At 31.8% G+C, this 12219-nt stretch overlaps 8 protein-coding genes across 8 annotated transcripts, besides 2 other annotated features; 5 read left to right on the top strand and 3 right to left on the bottom strand.

The window, feature by feature from the left end:
- Nucleotides 1-174: 174 nt before the first annotated feature.
- On the bottom strand, nucleotides 175-771 carry TVAGG3_0947670 (uncharacterized protein; the record flags this gene model as incomplete). Its single annotated transcript, XM_001314049.1, has 1 exon — nucleotides 430-744. One exon carries the CDS (start codon nucleotides 742-744, stop codon nucleotides 430-432), a length of 315 nt encoding a protein of 104 aa, XP_001314056.1.
- A 69-nt stretch (nucleotides 772-840) lies between these two features.
- Nucleotides 841-1266, top strand: TVAGG3_0947660 (uncharacterized protein; the record flags this gene model as incomplete). Its single annotated transcript, XM_001314048.1, has 1 exon — nucleotides 841-1266. One exon carries the CDS (start codon nucleotides 841-843, stop codon nucleotides 1264-1266), a length of 426 nt encoding a protein of 141 aa, XP_001314055.1.
- Nucleotides 1267-1531: 265 nt separating this feature from the next.
- Nucleotides 1532-1888, top strand: TVAGG3_0947650 (uncharacterized protein; the record flags this gene model as incomplete). The annotated part of the gene is made up of 1 exon (XM_001314047.1): nucleotides 1532-1888. The coding sequence occupies one exon, from the start codon at nucleotides 1532-1534 to the stop codon at nucleotides 1886-1888; it is 357 nt and encodes a 118-aa protein (XP_001314054.1).
- An 803-nt stretch (nucleotides 1889-2691) lies between these two features.
- On the top strand, nucleotides 2692-3929 carry TVAGG3_0947640 (3-methylornithine synthase family; the record flags this gene model as incomplete). The annotated part of the gene is made up of 1 exon (XM_001314046.1): nucleotides 2727-3902. One exon carries the CDS (start codon nucleotides 2727-2729, stop codon nucleotides 3900-3902), a length of 1176 nt encoding a protein of 391 aa, XP_001314053.1.
- A 161-nt stretch (nucleotides 3930-4090) lies between these two features.
- TVAGG3_0947630 (protein serine/threonine kinase protein) lies at nucleotides 4091-5746 on the top strand (the record flags this gene model as incomplete). Its single annotated transcript, XM_001314045.1, has 1 exon — nucleotides 4104-5705. The coding sequence occupies one exon, from the start codon at nucleotides 4104-4106 to the stop codon at nucleotides 5703-5705; it is 1602 nt and encodes a 533-aa protein (XP_001314052.1).
- A 185-nt stretch (nucleotides 5747-5931) lies between these two features.
- On the bottom strand, nucleotides 5932-6925 carry TVAGG3_0947620 (cellular macromolecule catabolic process; the record flags this gene model as incomplete). Its single annotated transcript, XM_001314044.1, has 1 exon — nucleotides 5994-6920. The coding sequence occupies one exon, from the start codon at nucleotides 6918-6920 to the stop codon at nucleotides 5994-5996; it is 927 nt and encodes a 308-aa protein (XP_001314051.1).
- Nucleotides 6926-7064: 139 nt separating this feature from the next.
- Nucleotides 7065-8137: a mobile genetic element.
- Nucleotides 8138-8431: 294 nt separating this feature from the next.
- On the top strand, nucleotides 8432-9285 carry TVAGG3_0947600 (uncharacterized protein; the record flags this gene model as incomplete). The annotated part of the gene is made up of 1 exon (XM_001314043.1): nucleotides 8455-9243. The coding sequence occupies one exon, from the start codon at nucleotides 8455-8457 to the stop codon at nucleotides 9241-9243; it is 789 nt and encodes a 262-aa protein (XP_001314050.1).
- A 292-nt stretch (nucleotides 9286-9577) lies between these two features.
- TVAGG3_0947590 (signal recognition particle 54 kDa protein family) lies at nucleotides 9578-11094 on the bottom strand (the record flags this gene model as incomplete). Its single annotated transcript, XM_001314042.2, has 1 exon — nucleotides 9619-11067. One exon carries the CDS (start codon nucleotides 11065-11067, stop codon nucleotides 9619-9621), a length of 1449 nt encoding a protein of 482 aa, XP_001314049.1.
- Nucleotides 11095-11247: 153 nt separating this feature from the next.
- Nucleotides 11248-11285: a mobile genetic element.
- Between the last annotated feature and the right edge of the window lie 934 nt (nucleotides 11286-12219).

Here is a 12219-nt window from a genome sequence, read left to right as displayed (position 1 = left end):
AAATTAGCCTTCCATTGATGAATTTTGATAATCCATAGTCATTATATAATGACTAACTTATTAAATTATCCGATTTCACTTGATTTAGATCATGAAATTTTATTGCGTCATTTTACCTTATGAAGAGAGATTAATTCGCATATCTGTTCAAATGTACTAATATTAATGTATGTTGTAAATGTTTATTTATGTAAAAATTAATTTATAAAAATATTTGAGCTAAAACAAGTATCTACGTACTAGTATTTCAGTAACCAAAAGTAGTTAAATGCGTTAAGAACTAATATTTTATACAATAAAAGAAAATGAAAAAGTTAAATTTGCTAAATAATGAAAAACAATGGTGCGGGAATATTACTTTATTGCATACTGTATCAGTTTTGATTCAATCATGCGAATTAAGGAAGACATCTATATATACATTTAAAATTAAATCTTATCTATCATATCCTGCATTGCCTTTTCTTTCTCAAGCAATTTTTCAAACTGTTCTTCTGTTTCGAGATGACTTGCAATAAGTTCATTTGTTTGGTTAGATATTTCGTTGAAATTATCTGATATATTATGAATTTGATCAATTATATGGAGTATATTTGAGGCAATTTCAGTAATTGTCATTCCATTTATGGAAGTTTGAAGGTCATCAAGCTGCTGGGAAGTTGATGCAATAGAATTAGAAAGGTCTTCTGTTTTACTTTCATCTCTGTCAAGATTTTCTCTCACAATCTGATAGTTATCTTCCATTATATGCTTTCAATAGTTGAAAAAAAGATCTTTCTTGTTGTTTTAATTGAATTAAAATCTTGTCATGTAAAGTTGACAAAAATAACATTTTTTTGAATGGCAGTAAATCTTTCCCATATGAGAAAGGCAGCTAGTTCACCTAATTTTACGAACGTTGAAGTTCCATTGAAGCAAACGCAAACAACTATTAATAATGCAATTATTTCTGGTAAAGATTGCATCTTTACGTCCCAAACTAAGCAAAGCGAATCACAAATTTTGATTGAAAACGCTGTTGCACTGCAATCTACAGCAAATACTTTCAATGAATCTGTTTCTAATCTTAATATGAAACGAAATCATAAATTACATGAACAACTTATTGAAACGAATAATACTTTGGAATCAACATTGAGCACTTTTACCGATTATTCAAAAACTGTGAGTTCGAATAGATCATCAACTATTAAATCGATTTTGAATGGGGCAACATCTATTCTACCAGGCATTGTTTTCTATGTTTTTGACTGGGTTAGGTCTTAGACTAACCAATTGCTAAGTATTGATATTTTCATTTGATATTCGATTAAATTATGTTTGTATATTGTTATTTACTCATATTTATATAAGGAAATATTCTCATAGTAGGGAAATATCACAAAGAACCAACGAAATAATATACTATCATATATAATTGAGATTTTTGTAATTGAAAATATTATAGAATAAAGCAATTTACTTCAAGATAACAACAATTCTAAGTATTAGGAATCCCAGTATATAATTGCAAATGAAAATAAAATTAAAAATGAGTGAAGCAAATTCTGTTATTCTTCGTGCTTCAATAGAATCTCTTCAGAAATATATAGAAATGCAAATGTCAGTCATTTCTGATACAAGGAAAAAGCTCGTATTTCTCAAACCACAAAAAAAGACACTTTCGTTTAGCTCATCTAATATTGCAAGTTTTGATCCAGTTGATCCTCGAATAAAACGCGAATACCTATCTAAAAGGATGACAAAAATTGCGAAGTTACTTAAATTAATGAAGATAGAAAAACAAAATACAAAGCGTGATGTACAGAATGCGATTGATTCAATGAAAAACGAAAATATTTCTCTTCAACAGCAAATTGATATGCTTTATTCGCGTTTGAACAAATAATTTACACATCGCTGGTTTTTTTTGTTTATTATTTCATCTTAATGTAAAAATATCTATTGTTTGTATTAATCCTCAACTTTTTATGCATGAATTACTTCTTACACTATTCATTTCTTTAATAAACATAGTTCATTAGAATAAAATTAATATTATTGATCAAATAATCATTGAAATAAATGACAATCATATATAATAACGAAGAAAATATCTCGCAAACAATTATTTTAACTATCCAAGCGTAAATTAATCTTGGTCAATAATAATCTCAGAAAGAGAACAATATAACAAAAATTGACATGAAAGATCCGAATATATGGTGAAGTAACAAGTGAGATTAAGCATATAAAATCTCAATTTTCAAAATCTTTCAAATTGCGACTAAAGTAAATAGAAATGCACCTTTACTTTTCCAATAATGAGACAAACATCAGATTATTTCCAAATTCATTATGATGGGCTACTGACTTTGATTGATTTATTCAATTCAATGATATAAGCGATCATTATATATCTTAGATCACAGCTTGGCATATATTATCATTCCTCGGTTCTTTTCTTTCCACGGTTTTAATCTTAAACAATAGAAACTCTCTTATTGATTTTGGAGAAATTTGAGAGAAATTTCCATCGGTTTTTGTTCATTCAATTCCGATGTTTAATGACCAATTCTGGAAACAATCTGATGATTTGCATCAGTATGGCCTCTACATCAATATTTCATTAACAAACATCATTTTTAACACTTTTTGTTGAAAATTAACACTCATTCACAATTTTTTGAGAGCCCTTTCAATATTTAAATTTTTAAGAAAACATATCTCATCAGAATAGCATAAAAATGCAACTCAATACACTCAATCCAACAACAAGAGAGCTACCATCATTCAGCGAAGCCCTTAAAGTTGCAGTTGCCGGCGAAAAAATGTCACACGATCACATCGTGAGGCTTTTAAATCCACGTACAAAGGATGAGATTGATGCTTTACACAGTGCTGCAGGTGCAGTCACACAGAGAGTCTTCCATAACGAAGTTTCAGTTCGTGGTATTGTCGAATTCTCCAACGCTTGCGAAAAGAGATGCCATTATTGCGGTGTTAACTCCTACGAACCATTCTTGATCCCACAAGAAGCTATTCTTAACAGTTGCAAATTCATGTGGGCCAAGGGATATAGAAACCTTGTTCTTCAATCTGGTGAAATCACATCTCGTCAAAGAATGGATTGGATTGCATCTCTTCTTGATAAGATTTTCAAAAAGTACGGCAAAGACAAAGACACTGGTATGTGCATTATTCTCAGTATCGGTGAATTAGACTACGCAGATTATAAGAGATTTTACGATATGGGTGTACAGAGATTCTTATTGCGTATCGAGTCAAGTAATCCAAAGCTCTACGCTACAATGCATCCAGCAGACCACTCTTGGGCGAGAAGAGTCGAATGTTTACAGAATCTTAAGAAAATCGGCTATGTTACAGGAAATGGCTGCCTCATTGGCGTTCCTCATCAAACATTTGATGATCTTGCAGGAGATATTGAGTTCTTCCGCGATGGCCATTACCCAATGATTGGAATGGGACCTTATCTTATTCATAATGATACAAAGATGGGCCGCGAGATCCTTGCATCAACAACCCCTGATGAGCGTAAAGAAATCGATGCTAGAAAGGTCCAAGCTACTCTTAATATGTATGATACTCTCAGACTTGCTTGTCCATACAACAATATCGCTGCTACAACAGCCCTTGATACATTGTTCCCAGGCGGTAAGTTTATTGCTCTTCAGGGAGGTTCCAATGTCTGCATGCCCATAATTACTCCAAAGGTCTACAGAGGAGGCTATCAGCTTTACGAAGGTAAGAAGGAAGTCGATGAAGATAACGAGCAGACTCACCAGAGATTGGTTAACCTCTGCAAGAGACTCGGAAAGACTCCTGTATTCAACAGATGGAACCATCCTCCTGCTTACTACCAGGAACGTGAGAGAGCTTTGAAGGAAGGTAAGTCCGTTTAAAAGTAATTATAAAGGTTTATATATTAACTTAAGTTTTTTTTTAACTTGTTTGAGATACGTATGTATTTAGTGTGACGAATTCATTCGTTTTCTACTTTAGGATTAAGTCCTTGTTGTTTTGGTTGTTGAGTTTATTGCAAATTTCAAAAAAACGTATTCAATTATAAAAAGTGACAATTTTTCAAAAGCGATTTTTTAAGAATGGAAAATTACGTTTTGCAGAGAGAAATAAGCAATGATGCGAGTGGACAATTCACACTTTACCTAGAGAAGCCCACATCACACCATGTTGTCATTCGAAAGCAGTCTCTTGCTGCAATGCCCAGAGAAGATTGGGATTCTGTACTAGAAGAAGAGCTTTCTTTCTGCTCACTCGATCATCCTAACATTCTTAAGTATCATACAGCATTTATTAAAGATGATTCGCTTTATACAGTCATGGATTTTGCTCAAGGCGGTAATTTAGAGCAAAAAATTAAAAAATCGCAGGGCATGTTATTCGATGAAGATCAAATTCTCGATTGGTTTACAAAAATAAGTTTAGCTCTTAAATATATGCATGATAGAGGATTTTTACACCATTCTATTCAAGCAAAGAACATTGTTTTCCTGAGGAACGGAATGCTTAAAGTTGCAGGTATCGTAAATACCAAGATTCTTGTCGGAACAACAAACTTTACGCAGACAGCTCAAACAATGCCTTATTTCTTCGCCCCTGAGATATGCCAAGGAAAGCAATATACAGACAAAACAGAGATATGGGCATTAGGATGCTTACTATACCAGCTATGCGCTCAAAAACCTCCTTTTGAAGGCAAAAGTATTCCAGCTTTAATTCGAAAGATTCTTAAGGGAAACATCACACCGATACCATATATTTTTTCATCTAATTTACGAAACTTAGTTACAGCATGCCTCCAAAAGTTCCCTTCTCGTCGTCCAAACATAAATAAAATTTTGAATTACGATTTCATCATGTCAGAACTACATAATATCCTCGATGCCTCGATCAAAATCGTCGAGACAAAGAAGTCCGCTAAGCCAGCAAAGCATAAAAAGTGTTCTAGACCTTCAAAATTGATGACAAAAGCAAAAATGAACGAAGAACTCAAAAAAGACTTCCAACATCTCGAACTACAGTCTCCAAAGAAGGCAAAGCCACCGGCTAACAGCGATTTGAGCATAACTGGAAGATTTAATATCAAAGTTCACGACGAAGAAGAGGAAGCAGAGGCCAAACCCAAAACACCTGATGATGACATCAAAGAGAAAGTCCGTAGGAAGAGGGATGATCTCTTAGAACAAGTTTTCAGACAAAAACATCCAGAATTGTTCGCAGAAGAAGGCGAAGAAGTCCAACCACCACCAAAAATGAACCTCTCAGATATCATACATATATCAGATGACTCATCAGATAATGACGATGATGCAGATGAATTCAAAGTTCTTGCAGACATCGCTCAAAGCATTTTTGATAAACCACCTGATGCAACAAGCGAAAAAACTATTACTATGAGTAATAAGAACGGCCTGGGAAGCCATTACTTCACAGGAACAAGCATTTTAAGTGATGTTGATGAAAGTGTGTCACTTTTTGAAAGAATCGAAATGCTTCGAGTTAGACTGGAAAAAGCAATTGGACTTGATCCTTTCATTGAAGCCTACAATTATGTTAAGAATTCAGGAGATAAGACAAATCAAAAGGAAATTGAGTCCCATTTAAGACAAATCTTGAAGACAGATGAGCAGTTCGCTTATTATCCAGCTATACTCCACCTTTGTCTCCTTGAAGAAGCTCAATAACTTGATTGATAATAAATTTTTTAAAGTTGTATGTAAAAAACAAACCTTTATACATTATTTTCTACTTTTTTATAATTGATTTGAATTTATCTTTGTTCAATGAAAGAAAAAAAATATGATTTTTTTTTAGTATGAAAAAGTAACAAAATCATCATTTTCAACTGACCTACGAAGAATCCAAACACAATATATTGTATTAAAAATAAAATGCTATGGGATGGGAGCCCAAAAATTAAAAGAAAATGAGTAAGAGAATTAAATATTGAGATATTTTTATCAATTGTATATTTAAAAATCTGGATCAAACAAATCATTATTTTCTTCAAAAGTATAGTGGCGCGAACCATTATCATACGCTCCATATCTGAGTAACAAGTCTCGAATTCCACTTGATTTTGCCATTGAAAGAGCCGTTCTTCCTGAATAGGGTCCGCGGATGACTTGGGAATTAATCAAATTAAAATTACCATTTTCCAATATGAGTCTGCATGCATTATAGTCATCATTATTGACTGCACACATTAATGTTGTCCACCCCTCTTCATTTATGAAATTGATATCAGCACCACGATCTAAAAGTATACGAATTCCTTCAGAGTTTCCGTAATTTGCTGATAACCATAAAGCAGTGGAACAACCTGGAGGATGAAGATCGACATCATTGTAGTGTCTACACAACTCTTCAATTAATTGATTGTCTTCTTTTCTTGCCGCAAATGTCAATACATTATCAGAACTATTACTTGCATAAATTATCTTATTTTCAACAGCAAAATTTATGGCTTCATATTTATTCATTACAACAGCTGCTGATAATATTGAAACAATTGTGTAAACATCGTTTTTACCAACTAATTTGTAAAGTTTTGTCATGATCTCATCTTGATTAGAGCTATTTTCTTTTTCAATTAGATTCATAATAGAATTAACGGTATTCTTTCCAATAATGCTTGATAATGCACTAAAAACCGTACTTAATTGATTTTTTTCTTGAATATCGAGATTTACATGCTGAATTATTTCTTCAATATCTGATTTATCGAATTGATCTTGAAGATTTGCAGTAAGAATAAGTAGATCTGATGGAGTAAGTTTTGAAAAATCCAAGATCTGGCAAAGTTCTTCTTTCGATCTGCAGCTAATGAAGTTTTGGTCTCTAACATAATCTCCTATTCTTTCTGCAAGAAGTTGATAGTCTAATCCTTTGAATGACATCAAAGAAAAATGAAGTTAAAAAATTTTGACTAAAATTATTTTTTTTCTTACCTTTGACTTATTTTCTTCCACAGTTTTAATCACAAGAATATTCTTTTCGAACTCTAGATCTATGGCTTTCTACTCTTATATTTAAAATGGATGGGCAAACCCAAATTTTAGCTAAAAGTGACAGAGAAAAAAAAACGTTTAGTATTAAAAAAAAAGACCGATGAGAGCTTCGTTCGAAATATAGAGGGAACTGAGAATGCGCAACCATTCTCAGGGAATATTGGATGCTATTCCCGTTCCCTCTGTATGGAAAATTGAGGTTTTCAAAGGGAGTTAAAATAATATCAAATTTATACTAATTTACTTCAAAATACAAAAGTATTTGACAGCTAAAATTAGTTACTTTAGCAAGCCTATCAATACCCTTTTACGATTATTGCTACTTTTTCGAAATAAAAGTAAAAACAAATTTATACTAATTTACTTCAAAATACAAAAGTATTTGACAGCTAAAATTAGTTACTTTAGCAAGCCTATCAATACCCTTTTACGATTATTGCTACTTTTTCGAAATAAAAGTAAAAACAAATTTATACTAATTTACTTCAAAATACAAAAGTATTTGACAGCTAAAATTAGTTACTTTAGCAAGCCTATCAATACCCTTTTACGATTATTGCTACTTTTTCGAAATAAAAGTAAAAACAAATTTATACTAATTTACTTCAAAATACAAAAGTATTTGACAGCTAAAATTAGTTACTTTAGCAAGCCTATCAATACCCTTTTACGATTATTGCTACTTTTTCGAAATAAAAGTAAAAACAAATTTATACTAATTTACTTCAAAATACAAAAGTATTTGACAGCTAAAATTAGTTACTTTAGCAAGCCTATCAATACCCTTTTACGATTATTGCTACTTTTTCGAAATAAAATAAATTTATTATCAAAAACCTTTTTTTTCTTAGTAAAAATAAACGAAATTTTTTACCTTATGAACTTTTGATGGAAATATGCAAATTTAAAATAATAAAGAAAGCCGCGAGCGAATCGAGCGGCTTAGGTCTAAGATTTTGATTCAAATCTTTGCTTATATTCCTTAAATTCTTTATGAAACTCGCAACAGTTCCATAAAAAATTTTAAATTCTAAACTGTCGAAATTACCGATCGGTAATCACACCCTTCACGGGTGTGTCACTTTTAGCTAAAATTACCCCTACTCGGGTGGAATATTCAAATTGCCAATCTGACACATATCCAATTCAATATTTGAAAAGGCCATGCTATAGATTCGCTCAAAAATTTTTGAATGGAATTGTATCTTGTTTATTTGTAAATAAAGAATTATTTTATATGCAATTATGACATTTTCCAAATTTGTAAAATTTCTTCTCAAATTTTGTTATTCATTTTTAAGAATAATATCATTTTTCTTCACTCCCCTGTCTTTAAATGGAATTTGAATGAACACAAAATTTGAGAACAAGGTCGAAATTTTTAATCAGAAAATTTTTGAATAGATTTCATTATTTTTGTTGTATGGCCTTCAACTATACCTTTACCAACTATGCTACAACTGACAAGAAAAGCTATGAGAGATGTATGAATGAGTTTACAGGTGTAGAACTTAATCATGCTCTCAATTATTTTAAAGATCACCAAGTTACCAACCAGGTCGTATGTATTTTGCTCGCATTCATTAAACATCAAGATGATAGCTTCCCTTTTGTATACAGAGAGTATCCTCGCCACAAAAATTTAACTTTATTATGTCTTGAAAAAAAATGGGAACAATATGGATATATTTTTTCAAATGTGGTGTATAAAAAGTTTAAATCAGAGAAAAATATACCAAATGCTGATATAAATGACTACTACAACTGTACCACTTTCCAATCAAGACTTGAATTATTCCGAAATCTTGATGACAACGTTGTAACCATCATTTCATATGAAGATAGTCAAAATTATATGAGCAATTCATTCTATATTACAGTGAAAAAAAATAATCAAAAATATGAATTACAAAATGTGTATCATATTATTAATCAAACTATTAATACATACACATACGACGATATATATGAAAAAATCATTAAAGGTAGCAAAAAACTTCAAGCCAAAGATACAGAAACAGGCGATTCACCAGTATCATCTGATACAATCACCCAAAATAACTCTGATGAGTCGAACGAATCTGCAGATACTGCCGGAACTAATAATGAGGACTCTACAGCACTTGCAGATGTTTCAGAAACTAATACTGATGAGTTGTACGCATATTTTGATAACTTTTTTGAAATCACGCCAGATGAAAGCCCCTTTTAAAATATGGACCTCATGAATTCTTTTTTTTATTTGTTTAATTAAACTCTAAATATGAATTTCTACATATTTTTCTGAAAGATGAACAATCAATATTAAGGAAAGAGTACCCTAAGGAGACTTTATGCCAGAAAATGAGTTTATAATTTACTTGATTTGAAGATTTTGATAAAAAAACACTTTGCAAGGCAAGATATAGAAAGATAAGAAACTAAGTAAAGTCAACGTTCCTAGTTGATAGACTAGAATTCTGAGAAAAGTTTTTTAAAATTCTGCATCTCAAAAAATTACGCTCCGAATCCATTGCTTTTAAAAAAATTCTTCATAAGCGATTATTGTAAAGTGTTATTTTATAGGTAAATATAACAAAATAGAAAATTAGAACTTCAATCCTTTCAATAAGTTGCCAAAGTTGCCACTCTTTAATTGTTTGGCAAGTCCTGGGTTGATGTTCTTAGCCATTTGTTGAGCAGCCTGCATCATCTCGTTTTGGCTCATCTTTCCAGAATTTTGTAACATATTCGAGAACATCTTGTTCTTACTGAAAGCTTTGAATGCCTGTGCGAAGTTCTTTTGCTCCTTGATGACCATTTCTATCATTTCTGTCTTCATACCTGTTCCGCGACTAATTCTAACGATTCTGTTTTTCTCTTTGAACAAAGATGGGTCATCCATCTCTTTGTCGCTCATTGAATCAATAATAACTAAGTATTTCTTAAGTGTTGACGTCATATCATCATTACTAAAGCCTTTTGGAAGCAAGGACTTCATACCAACGGCATTAATAATGCCTGTAATATCACCCATATCGAGGATGGTCTTATATTGCTCGTACATTTCGCGGAAACCGTATTGGCCTTTCATAATTCTCTGGGCGAGCTCTGCTTGCTTATCCATGTCAACAACTTCGAGCTTATGCATCAAAGCCTTCGGATCTGCATAGCCAAGGATGTTGGCGATGAAGGAATTCGGATCAAAAATTTCAAGTTGATCCATTTCTTCTCCTGTACCGTAGAAAGCGATTGGACACTTAGTAGCAGCAACTGCAGAGATGGCACCACCGCCCTTTGTACCGGAATCGAGCTTTGTCATGATAATTGAGCCAATATCAACTGCCTTTGAGAAAGCTGTTGCTTGGTCAAATGCCGATTGACCAATGTTGGCATCGAGGACGAAAATAATTTCATCTGGGTTGATAGCGTCTTGCATTTCTTGCATTTCCTGGAAAAGAGCATTTTCTTGGGCATGCTTACCAGAAGTATCGACAATAATCATATCGTAACGCTCACGCTTGAATTTTTCGACGCCAGAGATGGCAACGCTGATTGGATCGATATTTACAAGATCTACGTAGTATGGAAGGCCAACGCTCTGAGCATTTTGCATAAGCTGCTCACGGGCACCAGCTCTGAACGTATCTGCACCAACAAGTCCGACTTTGAAACCACGCTTCTTGTAATAGAGACCGAGCTTTGTACATGTTGTGGTTTTACCGGAGCCTTGAAGACCAACGAACATATAAACGTTTGGCTTTCCTTTTGTTGGTTTGTAGGCATCAACTTTAGGATCAACTAAATCTACAAGTAATCTGAGTGTCTCACGCTCGATATGCTTTTTGATTGAAACACCGGGTGGAAGGTCTGATACTTTGATTGATATGAGCTGCTTGAAAAACTGAAGAACAATTGGACCAGAAACATCAGCTGCTTTCAATGCGTTTGTCATATCCTTTGCATATTGTTTGACGAATTCATCATCAACCTTGCTTGCCTTGCCAAGGTTGCTAAGACCAGCAAGGATCTTTTCACCGAGATCTTGAAGCACCATATTTTGTCACTTTTTAGAGGATTTTCAGCTCGGCGAACAATTTTATTTTGTAGCAAAGTAAATTGACATATGAATAAAAATGGGCATCTATAAAAATACAAGAAATTAAAAGCAGATTTTATCATGTAATTCCATCAAATTAAAGTTATTGAAGGTCTTCGACTCCTATGAACATGCTTCTGTTGTAAACAGAAATTCATCAAAAGTGACACCTCAGAAAAGCTAAAATATTGAATTTTTGGAACTTTTGATAGAGCACGTTTTTAAATATTAATTAAAGTAAATGTATATTTTGTAAAGATTCTTTTTAATAAAAAATAAAATTTTGAAGAAGAACACAAAATCTTCTGAAAAATAATATCACATAAACTCATATTATTTTCTAATATATAACTATTTTATATAAAAATCAAATTCAATGATCTTAAAAGCGAAGGATAACCCTCAAAATTTACGAATATAATGAGTGGGAATATAATGCTTATCTATCATAAAACCATATGAAATATCAATTTTTGCTTTACGCCTAATTTTTGACGACAATTAGCAAAAAATGTTAAATGTTAACACTCAGTCCATTTGAATATGAAAAATAAAATTGACTTTGATTAAATGTTTTTATTTATCATGCAATTCTTCTTGCGACCAAAGATTTGAATAAAAGTTCAAAAAATAAGATAGCTTAAAAAATAATATACGGTAGTGTTTACTAATAGATGAATAGTATATAAATTCTATTAAAATGGATTTGATCCAAAAAAATATAAAACCAAAAATAATTGTTATAATTTAAATGAAGAAGTAATTTAAAACGATTTTATTTATGATCAAATTTTATATATTTTTTGGATCAAATCCATTTTAATAGAATTTATATACTATTCATCTATTAGTAAACACTACCGTATATTATTTTTTAAGCTATCTTATTTTTTGAACTTTTATTCAAATCTTTGGTCGCAAGAAGAATTGCATGATAAATAAAAACATTTAATCAAAGTCAATTTTATTTTTCATATTCAAATGGACTGAGTGTTAACATTTAACATTTTTTGCTAATTGTCGTCAAAAATTAGGCGTAAAGCAAAAATTGATATTTCATATGGTTTTATGATAGATAAGCATTATATTCCCACTCATTATATTCGTAAA

Source organism: Trichomonas vaginalis, chromosome I, assembly GCF_026262505.1.
Source record: "Trichomonas vaginalis G3 chromosome I, whole genome shotgun sequence".
Classification (NCBI taxonomy): Eukaryota; Parabasalia; order Trichomonadida; family Trichomonadidae; genus Trichomonas; species Trichomonas vaginalis.
The sequence above is the reverse complement of the archived record's forward strand: the minus strand, read 5'-3'. Positions and strand labels throughout refer to the sequence as shown.